Below are 19,452 nucleotides of genomic sequence, written 5' to 3' on the forward strand. Positions count from 1 at the left end.
AAAAAATATTATTTCAACAAACTCTTGATCATAAAAGATAATTAGAATGTGCTTTGAATGAAGTTTCAAGAATTATTTATAAAAGGATGATTAATGAAATGATTTATAAATTTTTGTATATACCTTCTTTGAAGATTCCTTGTTTTCACCCTTTCTATTATCGCAAGAACTTTGAGAACATTTTTTTATTTATATTCAACACCGACTAATTTTAAAAATAAAAAATAAAACTAGTATCCATCCTACCCGTCCAAAAACTATTTTCAATGATATTTTAAATTTTTAAAAAATAATTTGATACTTAACAGTATTACTCTTTACTCAATATCAACTTATCACGTAAGGATTTTTAATACTTAAAAAGAGTAACAATCCTCCCATTCACTCACGAATAATAAACTGTTTTCAAGAATAGTTCTCAAAATTTGTTTTTTAAAATCGTTCGGACAAACATTACCCAAACATTTTTCTCTATAATATTTTTGTTTAAGATGATTAATGAGAATATGACATTTCTCCAAGGAAATCAGGCCAGCCTCAACTTCGGCGCATCCAACCAAACAAATGAAAAGATTGCATTCCTAAGCTGGCATTATGCAAAACCATTCCATCTTCCATTGAAACAAACAGGGTGAAGGAAGGCAGATCACACATCACCTTGGATAATCGTAGCATCTCAAAGCCACATTTCCCCAATCATTTTGCCGTGACATCCATTTCTGATTGAGTTCATGTCTGTGATGCTTAAGCCTTAAAAGTGAAGTGTTCCTACCCCCACAATCAAATGTCAAAACACATTAAATCATTTTAGCCATAAATAAAAAATCTACGCAATCAAACATATGCCTGGAACATCTACAATGCAGTTGATTCTTCTTCTTCGCCCATAGTAGGAGACACTACAATAATCTACTTAAGTTTTTAAAACAAAGCGCGTAAAACATCTTTCCTTCCTACATGAGCATCCATCTCTGAACTAAGCAAGACTCCTCATCTCAACTCCAATGATCATCTAGTGTCTGACATACACAAAAAAACCCCACAAGTTTTTCATATCTGCCCAACTGCACCAACCCAGATCTAGTATCGATCATAACGCCTGCAAGTTTAAGCAAACATTAATATGGGATAGAAAACACTAGTTCCCAAATCACGTAGCATATACAAAAACATGTTAAAAGGTTAAACTTAGAAAACTCCTCTATAGCACAAAATTATAAAGTTGTTACAGATGCCTGATATTATGGTCTGGGATTATTTTAGTTTTTCTGGGTGAGTTCTTAAACAATTTAATACTTTAAAAAAAAAAAATTGCCTAAAACAAAGAAAGTTGCTCATCTGATTTCTAATACTCGCTGTATGGTTCTTGAGCCATTATAAGAAGGCAACTTTGATGACTGGAGCTATCCGAAACTTTAAATAATATTGTATAAGGTAAGACAACATATAAAACAAAGAATGAAAGGTGAAGATGAATGGAGTTCCCTAGGGTTTAAAACCATTTTAGGACACATGTTTGTCAAAATATTTAGAGCTTAAAAAGTAATGGGCCCCCACTTAGAATTAAAACTATAAGATGATTCTAAACCATCTATTTTTTAGGAGATGGCTTCAGTCAGATGGTACCTTCAATGCTACAACATCTAAGGATATTTTCAAGAGTGGTACCCAGATGCAAAATAGTAACCATTTGACATAACCATTATAAAAAGGAATATCCCACACAACTCATCCTCCAAACCAAACTTTTAGGCTTCATGTGGATGTACTTCCTGTTTTCTGTTTTCAAAATAGAGATTTTTATATAATAAGTAGAAACTCTTACACAAAATGTATAGAATTAACTGATACTTTCAAAAATTTTTAAATTTGTAATAAAAATTTGTTTAATACCTCAATTTTTAAAGACCATTACAATTTCAATGTAAAACTTCTAAGAGCTCTTGTATTTTACATAGAAGTCACTACTGTTTCTATTTTCTATTTTTAAAAACAGAGAACAGGAAGTGCATCCAAACAAACACATGAAAGGAAATCTAAATGCAAAATGGGGAACTCATGGAGGACAAGTACCTGTGACGATCATAATCCCTGGAGCGATCATAGTCCCTGGAGCGTTCCCCAGACCGTGAGCGTGACCTGCGTCGACTTCTTGAATCATAATTTCGGGGGCGGTCAGAATCTCTGTCACGCTCCCGATCATGTCCACGATCACGATCATGGTACCTATCACGATCTCTGCTCCTACGATCATGGTCCCTTCCCCGCTCACGGCTATCTGCTCGATCCTTGCTTGCTTCCCTGTCACGGTCCCGGCTTCGTTCCTTTGATCTATAAAATGAAAGATAAAAAATAATAACAATAATAATAAACAGGAAGGAGAACAATTGCAAAGGTAAATTGAAGATGTGCAACAGCCAAATGCAAAACAAATAAAATACAATAAAATAAGAACTGTCAGCCTACCTTCTATCATTCTCATGTCTATCAACCTTGCGGCTCTTGTTTCTCTCCTCCTGAAAAATTAATTCCCAAGAAAGTACCATTAAGGACCCTCCCTTGAAATAAATACCCCATTAATCCAATTTAGAGATACTAACATATACTAGGAACCGGCAGAAGACTGTCAACATAATCAACCAGTCAAAAACCATTTAAGCCCAATGATGAATACAATATAAATTTCTAATTAAAAAGTATTAACATTAATTAAATATAAAAAATACAAACATGGTTCCATTTACTCAGTCCCAACATCACCACACATTCAAAACTCAAAAAGGTTTAATAGGAAGAAAATGGATCTGAACATGTACCTTAAAAGGGAATTGGAAAAGGAGCTTAAAACTTTAAAAGTTAGAACAGTGATATGATAATTCAACAGCTTAAGGCATAAGTTGAGATGTGTCCAAAGGCCTAAACAAAAAATCAACATCTTTGAAACAACCAGAGAAAATGGTTTGTGCACCAAATTCTGTCAATAGCATGCGCCCAGAAACAATTGCAGAAGAGAACTGGGAAAAAAATTCAATAGAAATTGGGTGTGAGCAAATATAGAACTAGAACTTCAACTAAAGGAGATGGATGGATGAGTGGCAGATATAGTGAATGCAACTTGACTGATGTAAAATTTCTTACAGTGAAGAACTTTATATTTGATGCTCATACTAAGCCTTGATATGATCTGAGCCCAGTACAACACCTGCTTGAGAAAGAATTCTACGAAACTGAAAGAACATCTGTTTCTCTTGTGATAAAGCAACAGAGGTACATTGAGTAGGACTCCAAACCACCAAAATAATAATTAATAAAGTGGCACCAAAGTAATCAACATGGAACAACTACAATTTCAGATGCTTTTTTTTTTTTTCATAAACATACAAATTCTGTCAATCATGGGACAGCTACAATTCTAGATTCTGTCAAATTCACAAACCTAAACCTTTGGAATATAAAATGGATTGATTAATGCATGCCAATCAGTTCCCCCCCCTAATAATCAGCTTAAGGATTAAGAGTCCAGTCCCCTTCAAGTAGCTTGCATTTCAGTTGTGGGCCCATTCAAAAACATTTTCTATTTTTTCAAGAGCCTCAGGCTCTACTAAATCATTTGACAACAAAAAATGGAAGCAACAGAACAAAATAAGAGGTGAACTTCGAGTTTTTCAACTCCAATAGAACCTTCAACCAAATTTCAAATCAAAATGAAAGACATTAGAAATTGCCACAAAAACACTCTTCTCCGAGGTTAGAATAACTCACAGATGGCATACTAACTGAGAATCTCTATAGAAGAATGTGAAACATTATACCAGCACCTGAATCAACATATTCACAGTACCAACTTAAGGACATCCGAACAAAGATGATAGGTAAAAGAACAAATATCGGACTTAGCTAAACAACTATAAGTTGAAAATTGTTTTCCTTTTTCTCTTTTGATAGGCAAACAGAAATTGTTAAAATAAAAAATAAAAATTGTTGTCACCTAACAAGCTGAAGGACAATAATAAATATCAAGTTAATAGCTAAAAGACAACAGCCAATATGAGACCAAAGAAGCTAAGCAGAATTTACTGGCCCCATCATCTTGCTCCCAACTCCTGCAAATTATCCTTTTTGTACTAATGCCAATATGTAATAGAACCCACGGGACAACCAAAACATAAATGAGCTCCTATATGATCACGAAAATAATTCATCTTACCTGAAGCTCTGCCAGCTTTTCACGGATTTGCATATAGCCCAAATGAAGCTTTCCTCCAAAATGATCTGCTAAGCGACGGTCACTGAAACCACATGAAAAGGAGAACAGTTCACTCCCTTGAAATAACCAATAGTTCTTGACAGATAGAATCCACATATAGTATGGTAGCCCCATAATTTTCTAGCTAATAATAGCATGATCTACAAGCATAAAACAGAAAAAGACGCACATTCTTTAGCTGCAAAAGTAATCCTCGTAAAACTGGGCCCAAAAGCCTGCTGGTGACAAGGAGGTATAATCGCCAGGTCAAAAGCTGAAGTACTTGAAACCCCAAATACTAATTCTTTGTCGCCCTCAAAGCTAGAAAATATGAAGTGACAAGATAAAAATTTTACCTATCATAAACGCTCAAAAATGCTCCACAAATGTCACATACGCGTAGCTTCTGATCAGTCTGAGGTAACATCAGAATTAAAAAGAAATTAAAAGAGTAAGAAATACAGGATAAATATAAAAACATATGCATCCATTATCATCAACTCGTGTTTTCAATTTCAGATGAAAAAAATAATAATAATGATAATAATAATAATAATCTCAAACAGAAATATATGCTATAACTTGGTTTGCCATCTCTCTGGAGAGAGAAATTTTATTTGCATCTGTCCTTAATCAGAAACACCATTTGTGAAACTTAAATAATGTACTAAACTGGATTACAGTATAGCCAAAAAAGGTAATATTTTAGAGATGAGTAAAGCAGTGGTTTTTTTTCTTTTGGTTCAAGAGGAGTGGCAAACAGAGCCAAAAGGGTTAAAAACATTAATCATCAACTGCTGGAGTTAATTGGGATTTTGGGAAGAAATTCAAATGGACACAGATCTCTTTAAGAGTGAGTGGCTATCCATTATGTAATATATTTACTGAAAATGCAGAAACAAAAATAATTGTACTCACAATGCGCACATCAGCAGCAGTGTACTTGGAAGAATCAAGAACAGGCTCCTGCCTAGGGGCCAGCTGAAGAGACATTGAAAGAAAAAGAAAACAAATTAACAGAGGTATAGCGAATAAGAGACAGGTTTAGTTGAAAAAGAAAAACAAAGAATACAAGTTACATTCTGGAATAAAATTAATATATAAATAACAGATATCAAAACCTCATATAATACAAATAAGAATATGGACAAATGCTACAAACAAACAAGATGAACCTAAAGAAAAACACAAACCTTCTTAAGTGCTTCAGCCTCTTCCAATGCTTTCTGTGCCTCGTCTATCATTCCTTGTTCGCCTGGAAAACATAGGGAACTTTTAGAACTAAGCATAACCCAATCAATTCAGCACTACCAACAGAGGGAAAGGAATAAGGCTACAGCAGGTAGCATATCTAATTTACATGCTCAAATTGTTAAAGCAAGAGTAGGCACATTTTAGTTGGTAATTCCACAAAAACTTTTTGTGCAACTCCAATCAGCTCAAGAAAGCATTAAATCAACTATTTTCCATTGCACTCCACTAACAAATATATTTGGTATGCAACAGAACATCAAGATTTATCGAAATATAAAAGGCATGAAAAGGCTGACTTAGCTTACCAAGATCCTCTGCCTTTTTCAGCTTCTCATTTATCATTTCCTGTGTACGAGGATCAGGAGCAAGTACTGGCAAGGGTGCCAATGGGGGCGGGTTTGGAAGGGGTTGGGGTAAAGACGCTCTATCCTTGTTGAAGGCATCCAGAAGAAGCATAGACTATCATAAGAAAAGGATTGCAACACATATGAGATTCAAAATCTTAATCATGGAATGGAAAAAAGGAAGTACAGACTGCTTATCAAAAAATGGCACTATAACTAAACAACACTAATATATCAACAATGACATGCCAATTTAATGTCTCAACAAACAACAATTACCTGCTTGTCTGCTCTTTTCGTTCTGAGTTCTTCTACTACTTCTAGAGCTCGAATCTTGCTATCAGTCTTGCCTTCAAGATCTGCATATCATTCATGCACCAAATCAAATCAGTTTAGACAACACACAAAATCAAAGATAACATTATGAAGCTAATCTCCGTGCAATATATCCACACTAAAGATATAGCTCAATAACTTAATAGGAAGAACCATTAAAGTCAAAAGAGGAAAAATAATTAGAAGATTTCCATATCATCAAAACTTGTTTACAAATAAACTTTTGGGTGCATCTGGAAGGGCAGCAATTGAGAACTTCTTTAATAACCGGAATTACTAATGTCAAAGCTTAAAGATTCTTTCATTAAGGCTTGGCTTTTGTGGAATGTGTCTAAGGAAGAGCTAGGATTAGTTGGCTGGCAAGAGGTAGCCTGAGGATATTAGCTGAACCACTGTCTATCGAATTATCTGATTAATCTTTTTTCATGTGTGTGTTCTTTGTATACAATAATAGGGTTCACCCCTTGTTGGCACTTCAATATAATTCCTTTATTTGTCACAAATCAGTATCCTATACTCTAAATAAGAATAAGTCTGATATAACCAACATGCTTTGCCAACAGGCAGGATATTCAATAACCTGCACTAAACCTAATAATAGCAGGGACAAAACATTTTAATATAAATGTAAAAGGAGTTAAAATTACTATAATTCATATAAAGGGGTTACCAAATTGATCAGCTTCCTTCAACTTCTCCTTAATCTGCTTTGACAACTCAAGCACCTCAGGTGTCTGTAAAGGAATCAATAAATTATCCATCAATATATACAGATATATATGGTTAAAGAACTAGCCTGAGAAACTCAACCACTACCTGAGTAACCTCAGAGACTGAAATTGCTATAGCAGCTTTAGCATCCTCATCCTCAAGACGCTTAAGAGCTCTAGCAATTTTTCTATCACACTCAACAATGAGCCTATCAATAACATCCTCCAAGTCCCTGTCATAATTATGGACACCTTTTGCTTTGGCTTCTTCATATCTAGAAAGAGTTAAAGCAGTCAAGTGAAACAAATTTTCATATATCAACATATTTTATAGGTGACCTTGATTTGCATGGATAAGATATATTCTTGCAAATACGATAAATGAACCAAGAATAGAAATATGGTAGTGCTTGGTCTCCATATCTTTTATAAGGGAAATACCCGTTAACAAGAATATAAAAGCAAGCATCTGATCTGCAATCATTGCTCTGAAAAACGGTTGCATGAGGTTCTCTAATAAGATCTAATAGAATGTCTAGCCCCTTGGATATGACCAGGCAGCTGTGCCCTCTGGAAATTAACAAGAGGTCCTGAATTTGAACCTCCATGAAATTTGAGTGTAGGTTAGAAGTGTGGGCCCATAATACTGGCAGTTTGCTTTGCTAGTAGTTGAGATAAATGCATCCCTCTAGAGGCAGATTCCCATTATCCCAAAAAAAAATTCTTAGGGGTTGTCAAAAACAGGGATCACAGAATGCATGGCCCTAACAGTAAAGAGTATCATACAGTTTAAACATCTTAAAGAAAGAAGAAAAGCTGAAATGCATAGCACTATAGTGGCGAAAGGATACTCTTTCCTTAGCTGCAAGGAGTGCACCTTCGGACATGGCCCCATATCCATTTTCTGAAACAAAAATGATGAAGTCTTAGAAAGAGATCAGAATAAAATTTTAATTATGAAGACCAAATGGAATAACTAACATGAATTCCAATATCCCTCAAAGCAATAGGTTAAAGTAACATTGACAGTCATCTGACCTATTTGAATTAATTAAATTACTCTTCTTAGTCCATGTGTGTGTTACCAAAGGGGAAAGGGGGCCTACAAGATACTTCAAGGTTAACAAACTCTCAACATGCCATGCCCACAAGAAGGTAAAATTACATATATATATATATATGCCGTGCAGAGGGCACGTTACATCCACATTTGTAATCTAAAAAAATTTATATCTATTTGCCTAAACTTAAACTAAAGCAAATAATGCATACTTCATCATCCAGCAAATTATTAATATGATAGTGATTATCATCTAAAACTAATTTTTATATGAAATAATTGATTAAATGGAATGAGATAATACCCATTTCTGTAAGAAAAAAAAAAAAAAAACAACTTCCATGTATTGAAAATTACACATATAACCTCATTTCAACATTTTTACCCTTGAACTTTTTTTTTTATCAAAAAGCACTTAATGTGAGATGGGGATTACAAAAATTGTTAAAGGTTATTTTTGTCCAAAATAGATTCTATTTCATGTTTTTAGAAAATGGTCATTCTTCTGAATTTGCATTTTCAATATCCCTTTTAATCAAATAGCCCTTTTTATATCAAGGAATCCTCCATAAAATAAAATAAAAAAATTATTTCTAATCTAATTAGAAAATCAGGTCAGCAAGATTCCATGCCATCATTGGAGCCCCGCATTGGAGGTAATAACACAAGAAAGTCAATGAAAGCATGATTAATGTATGGAAAAATAGAGAGTGATAACCATTGAAAACAAAACCAATAATAAAAGGGGAAAATTTTAGTGAATGTGCGATGATTGCGGTGCAAGAGCAAAGAAACCAAATTCTCTTACACTAAATCAATGCCTCTCATACAAGATGGCCAAGCAAACCCTTCTCAAAAATAGAAAGTAGAACATAAGGGTATGTTTGGAAGCCATTTTCAAAAATATTTTTTATGTTTTTAAGAACAAAAAACAAGAAACCATGTTTGGAAACCATAAAATAGAAAATAGGGTATTTCATAAAAACATATTTTAGTAGCTTTCACTTGTTTTCTAAGGGTTGTTTTAAAAAATAATCATACAAATATAGAAAATAATTGAAAATATAACTTTAAAAAAATATTTAAAAATATAAAAATGGTTAAGAATATTCCAAATTTTCAAACAAACTTTTTTTCTACAAAACATCAAAAAAGAGCTTTTAAAACAAATTCTCAAAAACTATTTTTCTGTTTTTGAAAACACTTCCCAAACAAAGCATAAGATTCGTAGTTCCATTTTCTTCTATCTATTGACATTGATTAAATAGCTCATTCTAGGTATGTATCTCTCTCCTAAACATGACCCAAAAGCATAAAAAGTAAGAATTTGTTTGATAGAAAAAATGAGAATGGTCTTTTCAGAAAGATTTTCACTTCAATAATGGAAACAGTGTTTTCGAATAATTTTCAATCATTAACTTGCACCCATGTTTTACCTATCAAAAAAAAAAAAAAAACTTGCATCCATGTTTCAAATTACCAAAAACAATATTTTCCATGTTTTCTATATAAATGAGTCATTTTCAGACTCTGACCCTTTAAGAAAAAGGCCCTCTATGACAAAAATAAAATAAAATAAAAAAGATCTGAGATTTCATTTTCTTCAATCTATTCGACTTGAAATTGACAAGCTTAAATCAACTCAATTTCCTGCCAAACATATAGGGGTTGGGTTGATTAAACATCTCTGTCTAAACGCATACCTTCTAAATAGGATCCAAAAACACAAAACATATATTTTGAGGTTTTATTTTCTTCCATCTAGCAATGAATTTGACATGCTCAACTCAGCACACCGACCAACAGAGAATTCGGGTGATCTCCAACCATCTCTCCTAAACATTAACCAGAAGAAATAAATAAGATCCAATATTCATTTTCTTCAACTTTCCTGAGTTTCTTGTAGGCAAAAGAAAGGATTAGAACTAATTAAACTTTTCTCTCTAAAATCACATCAATGATCTTAAACACAATAAAAAATTAAAAAAATTGCACAAAAAAATACTTAAGAAATTCAATATTTAATTTTTCTTCTTTTTTTTCTTGAATTATCTCGAAATCCAAACAAGAAGTAGAATTAGCTTAAATATCTCCCCCAAAAAATTCATGTCCCCTCCAAACATCAAAAATATATGAACAAATAGAAAATAAAAATTAAATCAGATTCGAGGTTTTCGTTTTATACTGTTTTCCCCTATTTTCTCAATAGAGGTTAAGGGTAGATAAAGTATCTCTTCCTCTCTCTGCGCCTCCATGTCCCCTAAACATAAACCACGTAAGGTTCTAAGAAATCGAGATTTCATTTTTCCCCCCACTTTCCCACACTTTCTCGAGAACCAAACAGACTCCAATGCTAAAGAAACCAACAGATCAAGGCAAGGAGGATAGTTCCAGAACAGTACCGTCAACTGAAAGAGCTCGTGAGGGCAAAGGCCGACCAAGAAGAGGCGACACACATCTCGGTCGTAGTACTTCCTATTCACCTCCCGGACGTCGCCGTTTCGATTCGCCCCCATCAACACGTCCAGTTGCTTCCTTATCGCATCCATCTCTTTTCTCTTTTCCTCCTTACTCTCTCTCTCAACGCTGAGTTTCTCTATCTTAGGGTTTCTGGATTCCCAAACTAATAGGGCTGCGAGTGTTTTGGGGCTTAATAAAATTTGCTGTGAGTGAGTTTTTCGGTTTTCGGATTGGTCCCTGTAGTTTTATGTATTTTCAAAAGAACCCCTGAGTTTTTACTGGAAAAAATTGTAGAGATGTCTTGATGTTCTATAAAATTGTAAAAAAAAACCTTCTTCACGTCTGAATTTTGTAGTAATATAAGAATTTTTCCTAGTTGTGTTTAAGGGCTTATATTAGTCAATCATTTGAGGTTATTTCTTCTTTGAATTTCAAAAATATCTTTCTAGTACTTGAATTAATGGAAAAAATGTCTTAACAAAATGTGTAGGGTATTTGATTTTTATGCTTAAGGACATTATCTTTAACACGCGCTAAACACGCTTCATTAATTGCAAAATATTTGTTATATTAAATTAATGCATATGCTCTAATATATAACTAACAATTATGAGAGTCGGTTATAGACCTAAGCACATAAGGTCATCACCATAAACACATCAGCATTGCATCTCTTATTAAAGGAAGTGGAGACAAACTATGAACTTACTAGCAAACAGTCACCATCCACTCTATAAAATATTGTCAATTACATATAGGAGTGTTGTATTTGAAGCAATTATCCAGTTATATTTGAAACAATGTTTGTACACTCTTCGCATGTAAGAATATACACCCATTAGAAACCATTATGATGAATTTAAGAAATTTATTATGGACTAGAGAAATATTGGTTCGAGATCTAACTTTAATTTTGGTTTGTTATTTACTTGCTTTGTATGATTACTTTGTTGACAATATGTTGCAAGAAATAAATTATATTTGTATGGAGGACATTAAAGCAAATTTGAATTCTATAGAAGTAAAATAAAGAATTATTTGAAATATTGAATGAAGATAGGCAAATGCTTTGGAAACAAAGGGTAGAAGTATACAAAAAGAATTTTGGCAATAATAGAGGCCATTCTAGATCTATGTCATGGATTAGAAAAGGAAAATGCAATAATTTTGATTTAACGAAAGACAATAGGAAGTATAGTGTCCAAAACAAAAAATAAAAAATAAAAAGGAGACCATCTATAAATCCTCAAATACTATTTGATTTGGTAATGTTATGAGGGCTCCGATAGTGTTGGAACTATCCTATTTATCTTTGTTTGTTGCTTAAGTATCAGTTTGATTATTGATTTGGGTTATTCATACCGTATGTGACTCAATAGGGATTGATTTGCCCGTATTAATCTATTGATGGTGTCTTTTGCCTTAATGAGGAATAGTACACTACAAAGTTAGTGTATTAGAATAGTTCCAATTAAGATGTATGATGGTATAGTTAGGATTTGGATTGATGTTTGATATCTGATATCTTTAGGTACTCTTGATTCAACTTATAACTTAACATGGAGTTTTAAGAGTTACTATAGATGTTATTGTTGTGATCAGCTCTAACTCATCAAGGTAGTACAATTTTAGGTATTGCAAAAGACTATTCTTCATCATATATGTGGATTTCCAATTTAATTCCTAATTTTTAGGAATTTATTTCCTAACTTTCAAGACTTAGTTTCCTCATTTTTTGAGAATTAGTTTCCTAATCTTTTGTGATTATATTTCACATTTTGAAAGAAAGGAAAAAATGATTTTCTCACCAAGGCAATTGTTTCTCCATCAATAAATAAAGGATCCAAAGTTCATGTGCCAAAAATCTGAAAACAACATGATGATGGTATGGTCAATCGATTTCATGACCAAAGATATCGAAGAAGACTTCATGTGCTACAAGACAACCAATGAAATTTAAAATGCTACAAAGGAAACCTACTTAGATAATGATAACACATCTGAATTATTTGAGGTAAAAGGTATCTTGAACAATCTTCGTTAAGGAAAGCTCATTGTCACACAATATTTCATTGCTCTAAATGGATAGGCAACAAATAGATCTCTTTAATAATGCTAAACTTAGTTGTTTGGAATGTAATTTCAGGTATAAAAAGATTGTTGAGAAAAAAAAAATCTTTAAATTCTTGTTTGGGCTTAACAAAAATCTAGATGAAGTAAGAGAAGAATATTCGAAAGCATGTCTTTTCATCTAATCAGATGAGTTTTTTTTTAAGTTATATGAAAGTAGAAAGCAGATTATGATGAAGAACCAAGTTCCATATAACACAAAGGAAGGATATGCCTAACAACCCATGGAACCAATCATTTTCTTGATAATAATTGGACAAGGAAGGAATGAAGACCATGGTATGAGCATCGCAGAAAACATGGACACACCAAGGACATTTGTTGGAAGTTGCATAGCAAGCCAATTGATTGGAAACTGAGAGGCTCTACTAAAAGTCATGGCTTTATGTCCATCAGAGAATAGAAATCTACACCTAAGGCTACACTGTTTAGTAAAGAGCAAATGGAGTTGCTTCAAAAATTGATCGACCAAAAAACATCATCTTCTTCTCCACCTGCATCTACAAACACTAGATCAGTCGCTCAAAAAAGTAACTTTTTAATGGATTTGATCACTCAAATGGAGAAACAAAACCCTTGGATTGTAGACAATGCATCACATCATATGACTAGTAATGCTACTCCATTTCACACCTATAACCCAAGTTCTAGGAATTTTATGGAACGAATTGTTGATAGATCATTGTCAAGGATGGCTAGAATAGTATGTGTTGCTATTACAAATGACCTAGTTCTAAATTATGCTTTCTTTGTTCTAAATTTGACTTACAATTTATTATCCATAAGAAAACTTACCAAGAATTTGAATTGTATTACTAATTTTTTCTCGAATCATTATGAATTTCAGGATTTGGAATCAAAGAGGATGATTGGCAATGCTAAGGAATGTGTGAGGCTCTATCTCCTTAAAAGTCCTAATAATCCTAAAAAGTAAGCTCAAGTTGTAAGTAGCATGTATTTTTCTTGTTTTCCAAATTTATCCAATAATAATAGTGTCATCATGTTGTGGCACTATAAATTAGGTCATCCCAATTTTTTATATTTGAAAGAGTTGTTTCCTACATTATTTTATAATACCAGCATTGAGGTTTTCCAATGTGAAGTGTGTCAATTATCAAAACATGTGAGAAATAACTTTCATCTCCAAGGGTACAAAACATTTCACCCTTTTGCTACCATTCACAATGATATATGGGAACCCATTTGAGTAAAAAAAAAAAAACTTAGGAACTCACTGGTTTATGTCTTTTGTTGATGACCATACTAGAATAACTTGGGTATACTTAATGAAAGAAAAATATAATGTTAGTGCTGTATTAAAATTTTTCAATAGTACGATCTAAACATAAATCAAGGTGTTTCAATTCTATACTCGATGAGTATCTAATAAGTCATATTATAGTGTATCAAAACTCTTACGTTTACACACCTCAACAAAACGGGGTGATAGAAGGAAAAAAACAAACACCTTGAAGTGGTCATTTCTATTATGTTCATTACAAATGTTTTGAAACATTTTTAGGTGAGACAATCCTCGTAGCCACATTCCTCATTAATAGAATGTCATCAAGAGTCCTAAGACTCCAAACATCTTGTCAATTTCTCCTCTTTTACCCAAATACCCAAATCATCTCATCCCTACCACTAAAAATGTTTTGGTGTATGACATTTATCCATATCTATGAACAATTCTGAAGCAAACTTGACCCAAAGGCCATCAAATGTTTCTTTCCTTGTTACTATTCCACTAAGAAAGGTTAAAAATGCTACTCCCTTAGCACTAAAAATTTCTATATTTCCATGGATGTAACCTTTTTTTAAAACCAATCATATTACCTAAAAACTTAAAGTCAAAGGGAGAACTCTACTATACAAGAATGTAATTTTTTACTTAATACTTTCATTCCATCTAAAACCAAGATCGAGCCTACGTTCATTCCCTCAATTTCACTGGATACTAAGCTTAACATGATCATCATCAAACCAGTTTTGCCTAACAACCAAGATCCAGTCACTCCTATCCATACTCAACTTGCACTTGATAATGAGCTTTATGATAATTAAACGAGGAAAGACCCCAAGAGGAAATAGAAGATCATGAATGCACACACACACACACACACATCTCCTAAGCAAAAACATGAATCTAATTTGAGTTTAAATAGTCTAGACAATACTTTTCATGAAATCCAAACTGATATTATTGCTATTGATGATCTTAATGTTCCTATTGCATTAAAGAAAGGTGTGAGAGCATGTACCCAACATCCTATCTACTACAATTTTGTTTTCTATGATGGTTTATCACCAAAATATTGGGCATTGCCATTAATCTTACCCTTTCCACAGAGTATTCATGATGTTTTCAGAAAATCATAATGGAAGATCACCATTGGGGAAGAAATTAGCGCTTTAAAAAGAAATGGTACTTGGAAACTTTCAGATTTACCAAAAAAGAAACAACTGGTTGGATGGAAGTGGATTTTGACTGTAAAGTATAAACCAAATAGGAGTATAAACTACTACAAAGCAAAACTTGTTGTTAAGGGATTCACTTAGACATATAACATAAACTACTAAAAGACTTTTGCTTATGTTGCTAAACTCAATACGGTTTAGGTTTTATTATCCTTTCCAGCTAACATAGATTGGCCCATGTGTTAATTATACATAAAAAAAATAAAAAAATTCCTCAATGGTGACTTGAAAAAAGAAGTGTACATGGGAAATTCCACCTAGTTTTAAGATAAAAAACAATGTTGACAAAGTCTGCAAGCTTTGAAAGTTTATGTATGGTCTTAAGAAATCACTTAGAGTTTGGTTTGACAACTTCACGAAGACAGTCAAGAAGCATGGGTATTGTCAAGGGCAAGTCTATCATACCTTATTTACCAAATTCTCCCTAAATGGGAAGATTGCTATTCTCATTGTTTATGTTGACGATATCATTGTGACGGAGGGTTATACTAAGAAAATGGATTACTTAAATGAAGTTTTTGTTAGAGAATTTGAAATCAAAGACCAAAGAACTCTAAGATACTTTTTAGGCATAGAGGTTGCTCGTTAGAAAAAAGGCATTGTGATTTCTCAACCCAAGTACATCTTGGATTCACTGAAAGAAACTGAAATGTTATGATGCAAACCTATAGACACTTCGATGGAATCAAAATATAAAATGGGTTTAAAAAGATAGTCATCCAATTGATATAGAGAAATATCAATGACTTATAGGAAAACTCATTTATCTATCTCGCACAAGACATGACATATGTTTTCCAATTAAAGTTATGAGTCAATTCATGAACAAGTCCAATGAAGAACATCTTGAAGCAATTTGTATGAACCTTCGATACTTGAAAATGACTCCTAAAGAAGGAATATTTTTTTGAAAAGGAATAAAAAAGTTAAAGTCTTCTCAAATACTAATTGGATATGATCAATTACAGACCGAAGATCAACCACTGACTATTGCACCTATTATTGGATTTGGAAGAAAAATTGAATAATATTTTATTAATTAAATTAGGTATACATTCAAAAGTTAAATAAACGAAGAAATCCCTAAATTTAGCAACTAACTAACCTACTGAATATCATTATATATTCTCTCTAATTCAAAACAAAAAAATCAAATTTAAGCACACTAGAACTAATCCAAACTAAACAACCCAAAATAATAGGACTCAATTAAGCCTTGTCTTTTGTTTTTATTTTAAATTCAAACTCCTAAAAATCCTACGGCTTCAACACTTGACCTCAAACTAAGGAATAGATATTGATGATTCCCAATTTACTTATAAGAGAATTGAAATGTTGTATTGGTAGAGCTTTAGTAAGAATGTCTATGTTTTGAAGCTTAGTAGACGTGTTTTGCAATAAAAACTCCACATTCTCAATTTTCTCAGTAATGGAATTTCAGTTTGTTTCCACATGTTTGGCGTTGTCATGATGAACCATATTAAATGAGATGTTGATGGCTACTTGATTATCACAAAACATTTTCATCAGAATCTCAATTGAAATCTTCAACTCCTCTACCACATGTTTTAGCCATAGTCTTTCACATACATCATGTGCAATAGCTTGGAACTCAACTTCCACACTACTCCAGCCACTACAAACTGCTTCTTGTTTCACCAAGCCATAGTCCTTCCCATTTGATGAATATTTGAAAAATATCGTATGATCCATTTGTCCCTGACTGTACCTAAGTTTCTTAACAGTTGAAGTAAAATGGTCAAACCAGGCCCTAGGAGATTGTTTTATGCCATACACTTTAACTTGCATACTTGATTTTTTTTTTTTTTTAGTGTCTTCGAATCTTGGTAGAATATCCATGTAACTTCATTGATATCACCATTCAGGAATGCATAGTCTGACTGATGAAGAGGTCAATCATTATTGATTGCAATGGAGAGTAGAACTTGGACGGTGTCGAGTTTCGCAATTAAAGCAAACGTTTTTTCATAATCTACTTCATACATTTGTTAAATTCCTTAATCATTAATCTTGCCTTGTATTTATCAATGTTCCCATTAGTTTTACATTTCATATTGAAAATCCACTTGCATTCGACAATAGATATTTCCAAAGGCAATTCAATCAATTCCCAGGTTCCATTTTTCTCAAGAGCTCTAATCCCCTCGTGCACAATTGTCTTCCAATTTAAATGGTTTAATGCCTCATGAATGTCCCTGGGTATGTTAACTTTAGAAAGATTAGGAGTAAATGCTCGAAATTGTGAACATAATCTTTCATAGGAAACAAAATCAACAATAGGATGTGTAGTACATGATCTAACCCCTTTCCAAAATTCAATAGGAACAACTAAATCATTTAATACAGTTGAATTAGTATAAATTACTATGTTACCTAAATTCTAGTTAAGAGGATCCAAATTAGGTTTAATTAACTGGTTGTGAGCTTAGGGCGTAAGAGTCTATATATCTTGAGTAATTTTTCTTCTAGAATAGACTTGAAACTATGGGGTTGAAGCTGTTGGAAGATTGGGTGACAAATTTGGTTCGAAGGGAACAACAATGATTTTAGGGTTGGAATTACTTGGTATTACAAGGGTTGTTGAGGTGGTAGATTTGAAATTGGGGTTGGAAGAGCAATATTGGTTGTTGGAAGAGGAATATCCCAAATTGATCTTGGCTAGAATTTTCTAAAATCTCCCTTTTAAGTTTAGTTTTGGGAAAACAAGGTTGATACTCAAAGAATGTTACATCCATGGAAAAATAAAACCTTTTTTGTGATTGGTGAGTAACATTTATAATCTTTTTAAGTTGAAGAATATCTCGTAAAAAAACATTTGAGGGCTCTTGGATATATTTTTGTTCTATTTTAAGCATGAGTGTTGATAAAAACGTTGCAACAAAAAAATTTTGGTGGAAACAATGACACTAACCGAATGTTAAGGTATCAATTTTTTAGGACTTTGATGGGAGTTTGGTACCATAATACTCTAGTGGCCATTCTGTTTATCAAGTATGATTAAGTGAAAATGGCTTTTTGATTGGAGCCAAAGTATGTGCTCTAATGGCACAGATTCGATATGATTTGCGCATCAAATGACATTCAAATTACCCAACTTGATCTAAATTGATGCTAAGGCCCTAGCCATGAGTTTAACTTGTACTTTGGAGACTTATCTCAGGTTCAAGGGAAGAAAATGGTGCAAGTTGAATCATTTTAAATTTTGAAAGATAAAAAAATGGTTAAATGAGGAAATAAGTGAGTCAAGACTCGTGAACCATGAGAAAAGGTAAGACGAGGATATCATGAGTTTAGAAGATGAGAAATAACCATTATGGAGTAAGAAAGAAGGCAAGAAAACATGGAAAATAAAGCATGAAGCAAGATTCAGCTACATGGAAATTTGGAACTCAAAATCTAGTGACAACATACGCTCTAAACTTGAAGACAAATTTGGAGTACTTTATAAAGTCCATTTTAGAAATACTATATATCTTTTTGAAGCTCAGGAAGTCAAGAATCCAATGATTCAAATAGTGTACAAATCGGAGTTGAAATGAAGAAGTTATGGTCCTTGGAAGACAATTGTGCAAAGTTGAAAGGTCATTTCGAAATGATTTTGAAATGCAACTTATGAATTCGAAACCCAATTCGAAATGACCCTAATATCGAATTCACCCACTGCCACTTCGATGTTTCGCCTCCTATACCTTGGGAATTGCATCCATGGCACTCCATCCGCCCTAAGTGGGCCTCACACGACTAGAAATCACCATTTTATTATTTTTTTAATCATTTCTAGATAATTATTTTTGTAATAAGTAGTCAATGAGAGTGTGCCACATTTTAGGTAATTGACGATATTATATAAACTTTCTTAGTTCTAGGTTTCAAGGATCTTTGATTTTTTTTTTTATTTATGAGAGTTCAACATTGAAGGTGGAAGAAGACGAGAACTTTGGTTTGTTTTCTTTTTCATTTTTATTAAAGATATTGATTTTAATTTCTTTTGATTCAAATTATGGATTTTTACCCTATTATGAATTGTAAATGTGACATCACCTTCATGAGAGGCTAAGAAGCCAACTTGGGGCTTGAAGTATGAAAACCTAAGGGCTAGGAAACCAGTAGGGACAATGGGTAAATTATTGCAACAATGAGATTAATTATTGGTTGGGTGACAATTTTATCAATTTTTTTATCCTATTCTTGTGAGTTAGTTTAAGGAATGATACAGTATGTTATTACCCAATACTAATGATTTTTGGTAATTCTTGATCGTTAGTTATCATCATCTTCTCTATCGTTATTTGCCCTAAAATAAAACTACAAGGAGTAGGAAGAGTTAAAAAATCAAATCTTAAACTGGTAATCAACCTCATTCATTTGATGGTTTTAAGAATTTATTTTAAAAAGGAAAAATTAGGTTTCAAA

General features: G+C 32.9%; 1 protein-coding gene across 2 annotated transcripts; it reads right to left on the reverse strand.

Annotated features, from left to right (window-relative positions):
• Window positions 1-595: 595 nt before the first annotated feature.
• Window positions 596-10,565, reverse strand: LOC117912720 (putative RNA-binding protein Luc7-like 2). Of its 2 annotated transcripts, XM_034827414.1 has the most exons (14): window positions 10,353-10,440; window positions 9,654-9,785; window positions 7,742-7,794; window positions 6,997-7,165; window positions 6,851-6,914; window positions 6,124-6,203; window positions 5,806-5,959; window positions 5,440-5,501; window positions 5,165-5,227; window positions 4,603-4,661; window positions 4,208-4,289; window positions 2,467-2,516; window positions 2,074-2,331; window positions 596-1,099 (listed from the first exon to the last, which is right to left on the reverse strand). In XM_034827414.1, the coding sequence occupies exons 3-14, from the start codon at window positions 7,789-7,791 to the stop codon at window positions 1,081-1,083; spliced, it is 1,110 nt and encodes a 369-aa protein (XP_034683305.1). In that variant the 5' UTR covers window positions 7,792-7,794; window positions 9,654-9,785; window positions 10,353-10,440; the 3' UTR covers window positions 596-1,080. The 2 variants fall into 2 exon arrangements, with proteins under 2 accessions (XP_034683305.1, XP_034683303.1); XM_034827412.1 differs by lacking the exon at window positions 9,654-9,785 and having other exon boundaries at window positions 10,353-10,565.
• Between the last annotated feature and the right edge of the window lie 8,887 nt (window positions 10,566-19,452).

The sequence above is a fragment of the Vitis riparia genome, chromosome 4 (assembly GCF_004353265.1).
Source record: "Vitis riparia cultivar Riparia Gloire de Montpellier isolate 1030 chromosome 4, EGFV_Vit.rip_1.0, whole genome shotgun sequence".
In the NCBI taxonomy this organism is placed as follows: Eukaryota; Viridiplantae; Streptophyta; class Magnoliopsida; order Vitales; family Vitaceae; genus Vitis; species Vitis riparia.

Excerpts from the sequence above, each read along its gene's own strand:
- LOC117912720 (XM_034827412.1), bottom strand. The coding sequence starts at position 10,499 with ATGGATGCGATAAGGAAGCAACTGGACGTGTTGATGGGGGCGAATCGA. Across the intron at positions 7,795-10,352 it reads ACGAGCTCTTTCAGTTGACG|AAAATGGATATGGGGCCATG; the intron begins GTACTGTTCTGG and ends TTTTTGTTTCAG. Across the intron at positions 6,204-6,850 it reads GAAGGAAGCTGATCAATTTG|ATCTTGAAGGCAAGACTGAT; the intron begins GTAACCCCTTTA and ends AATGATATGCAG.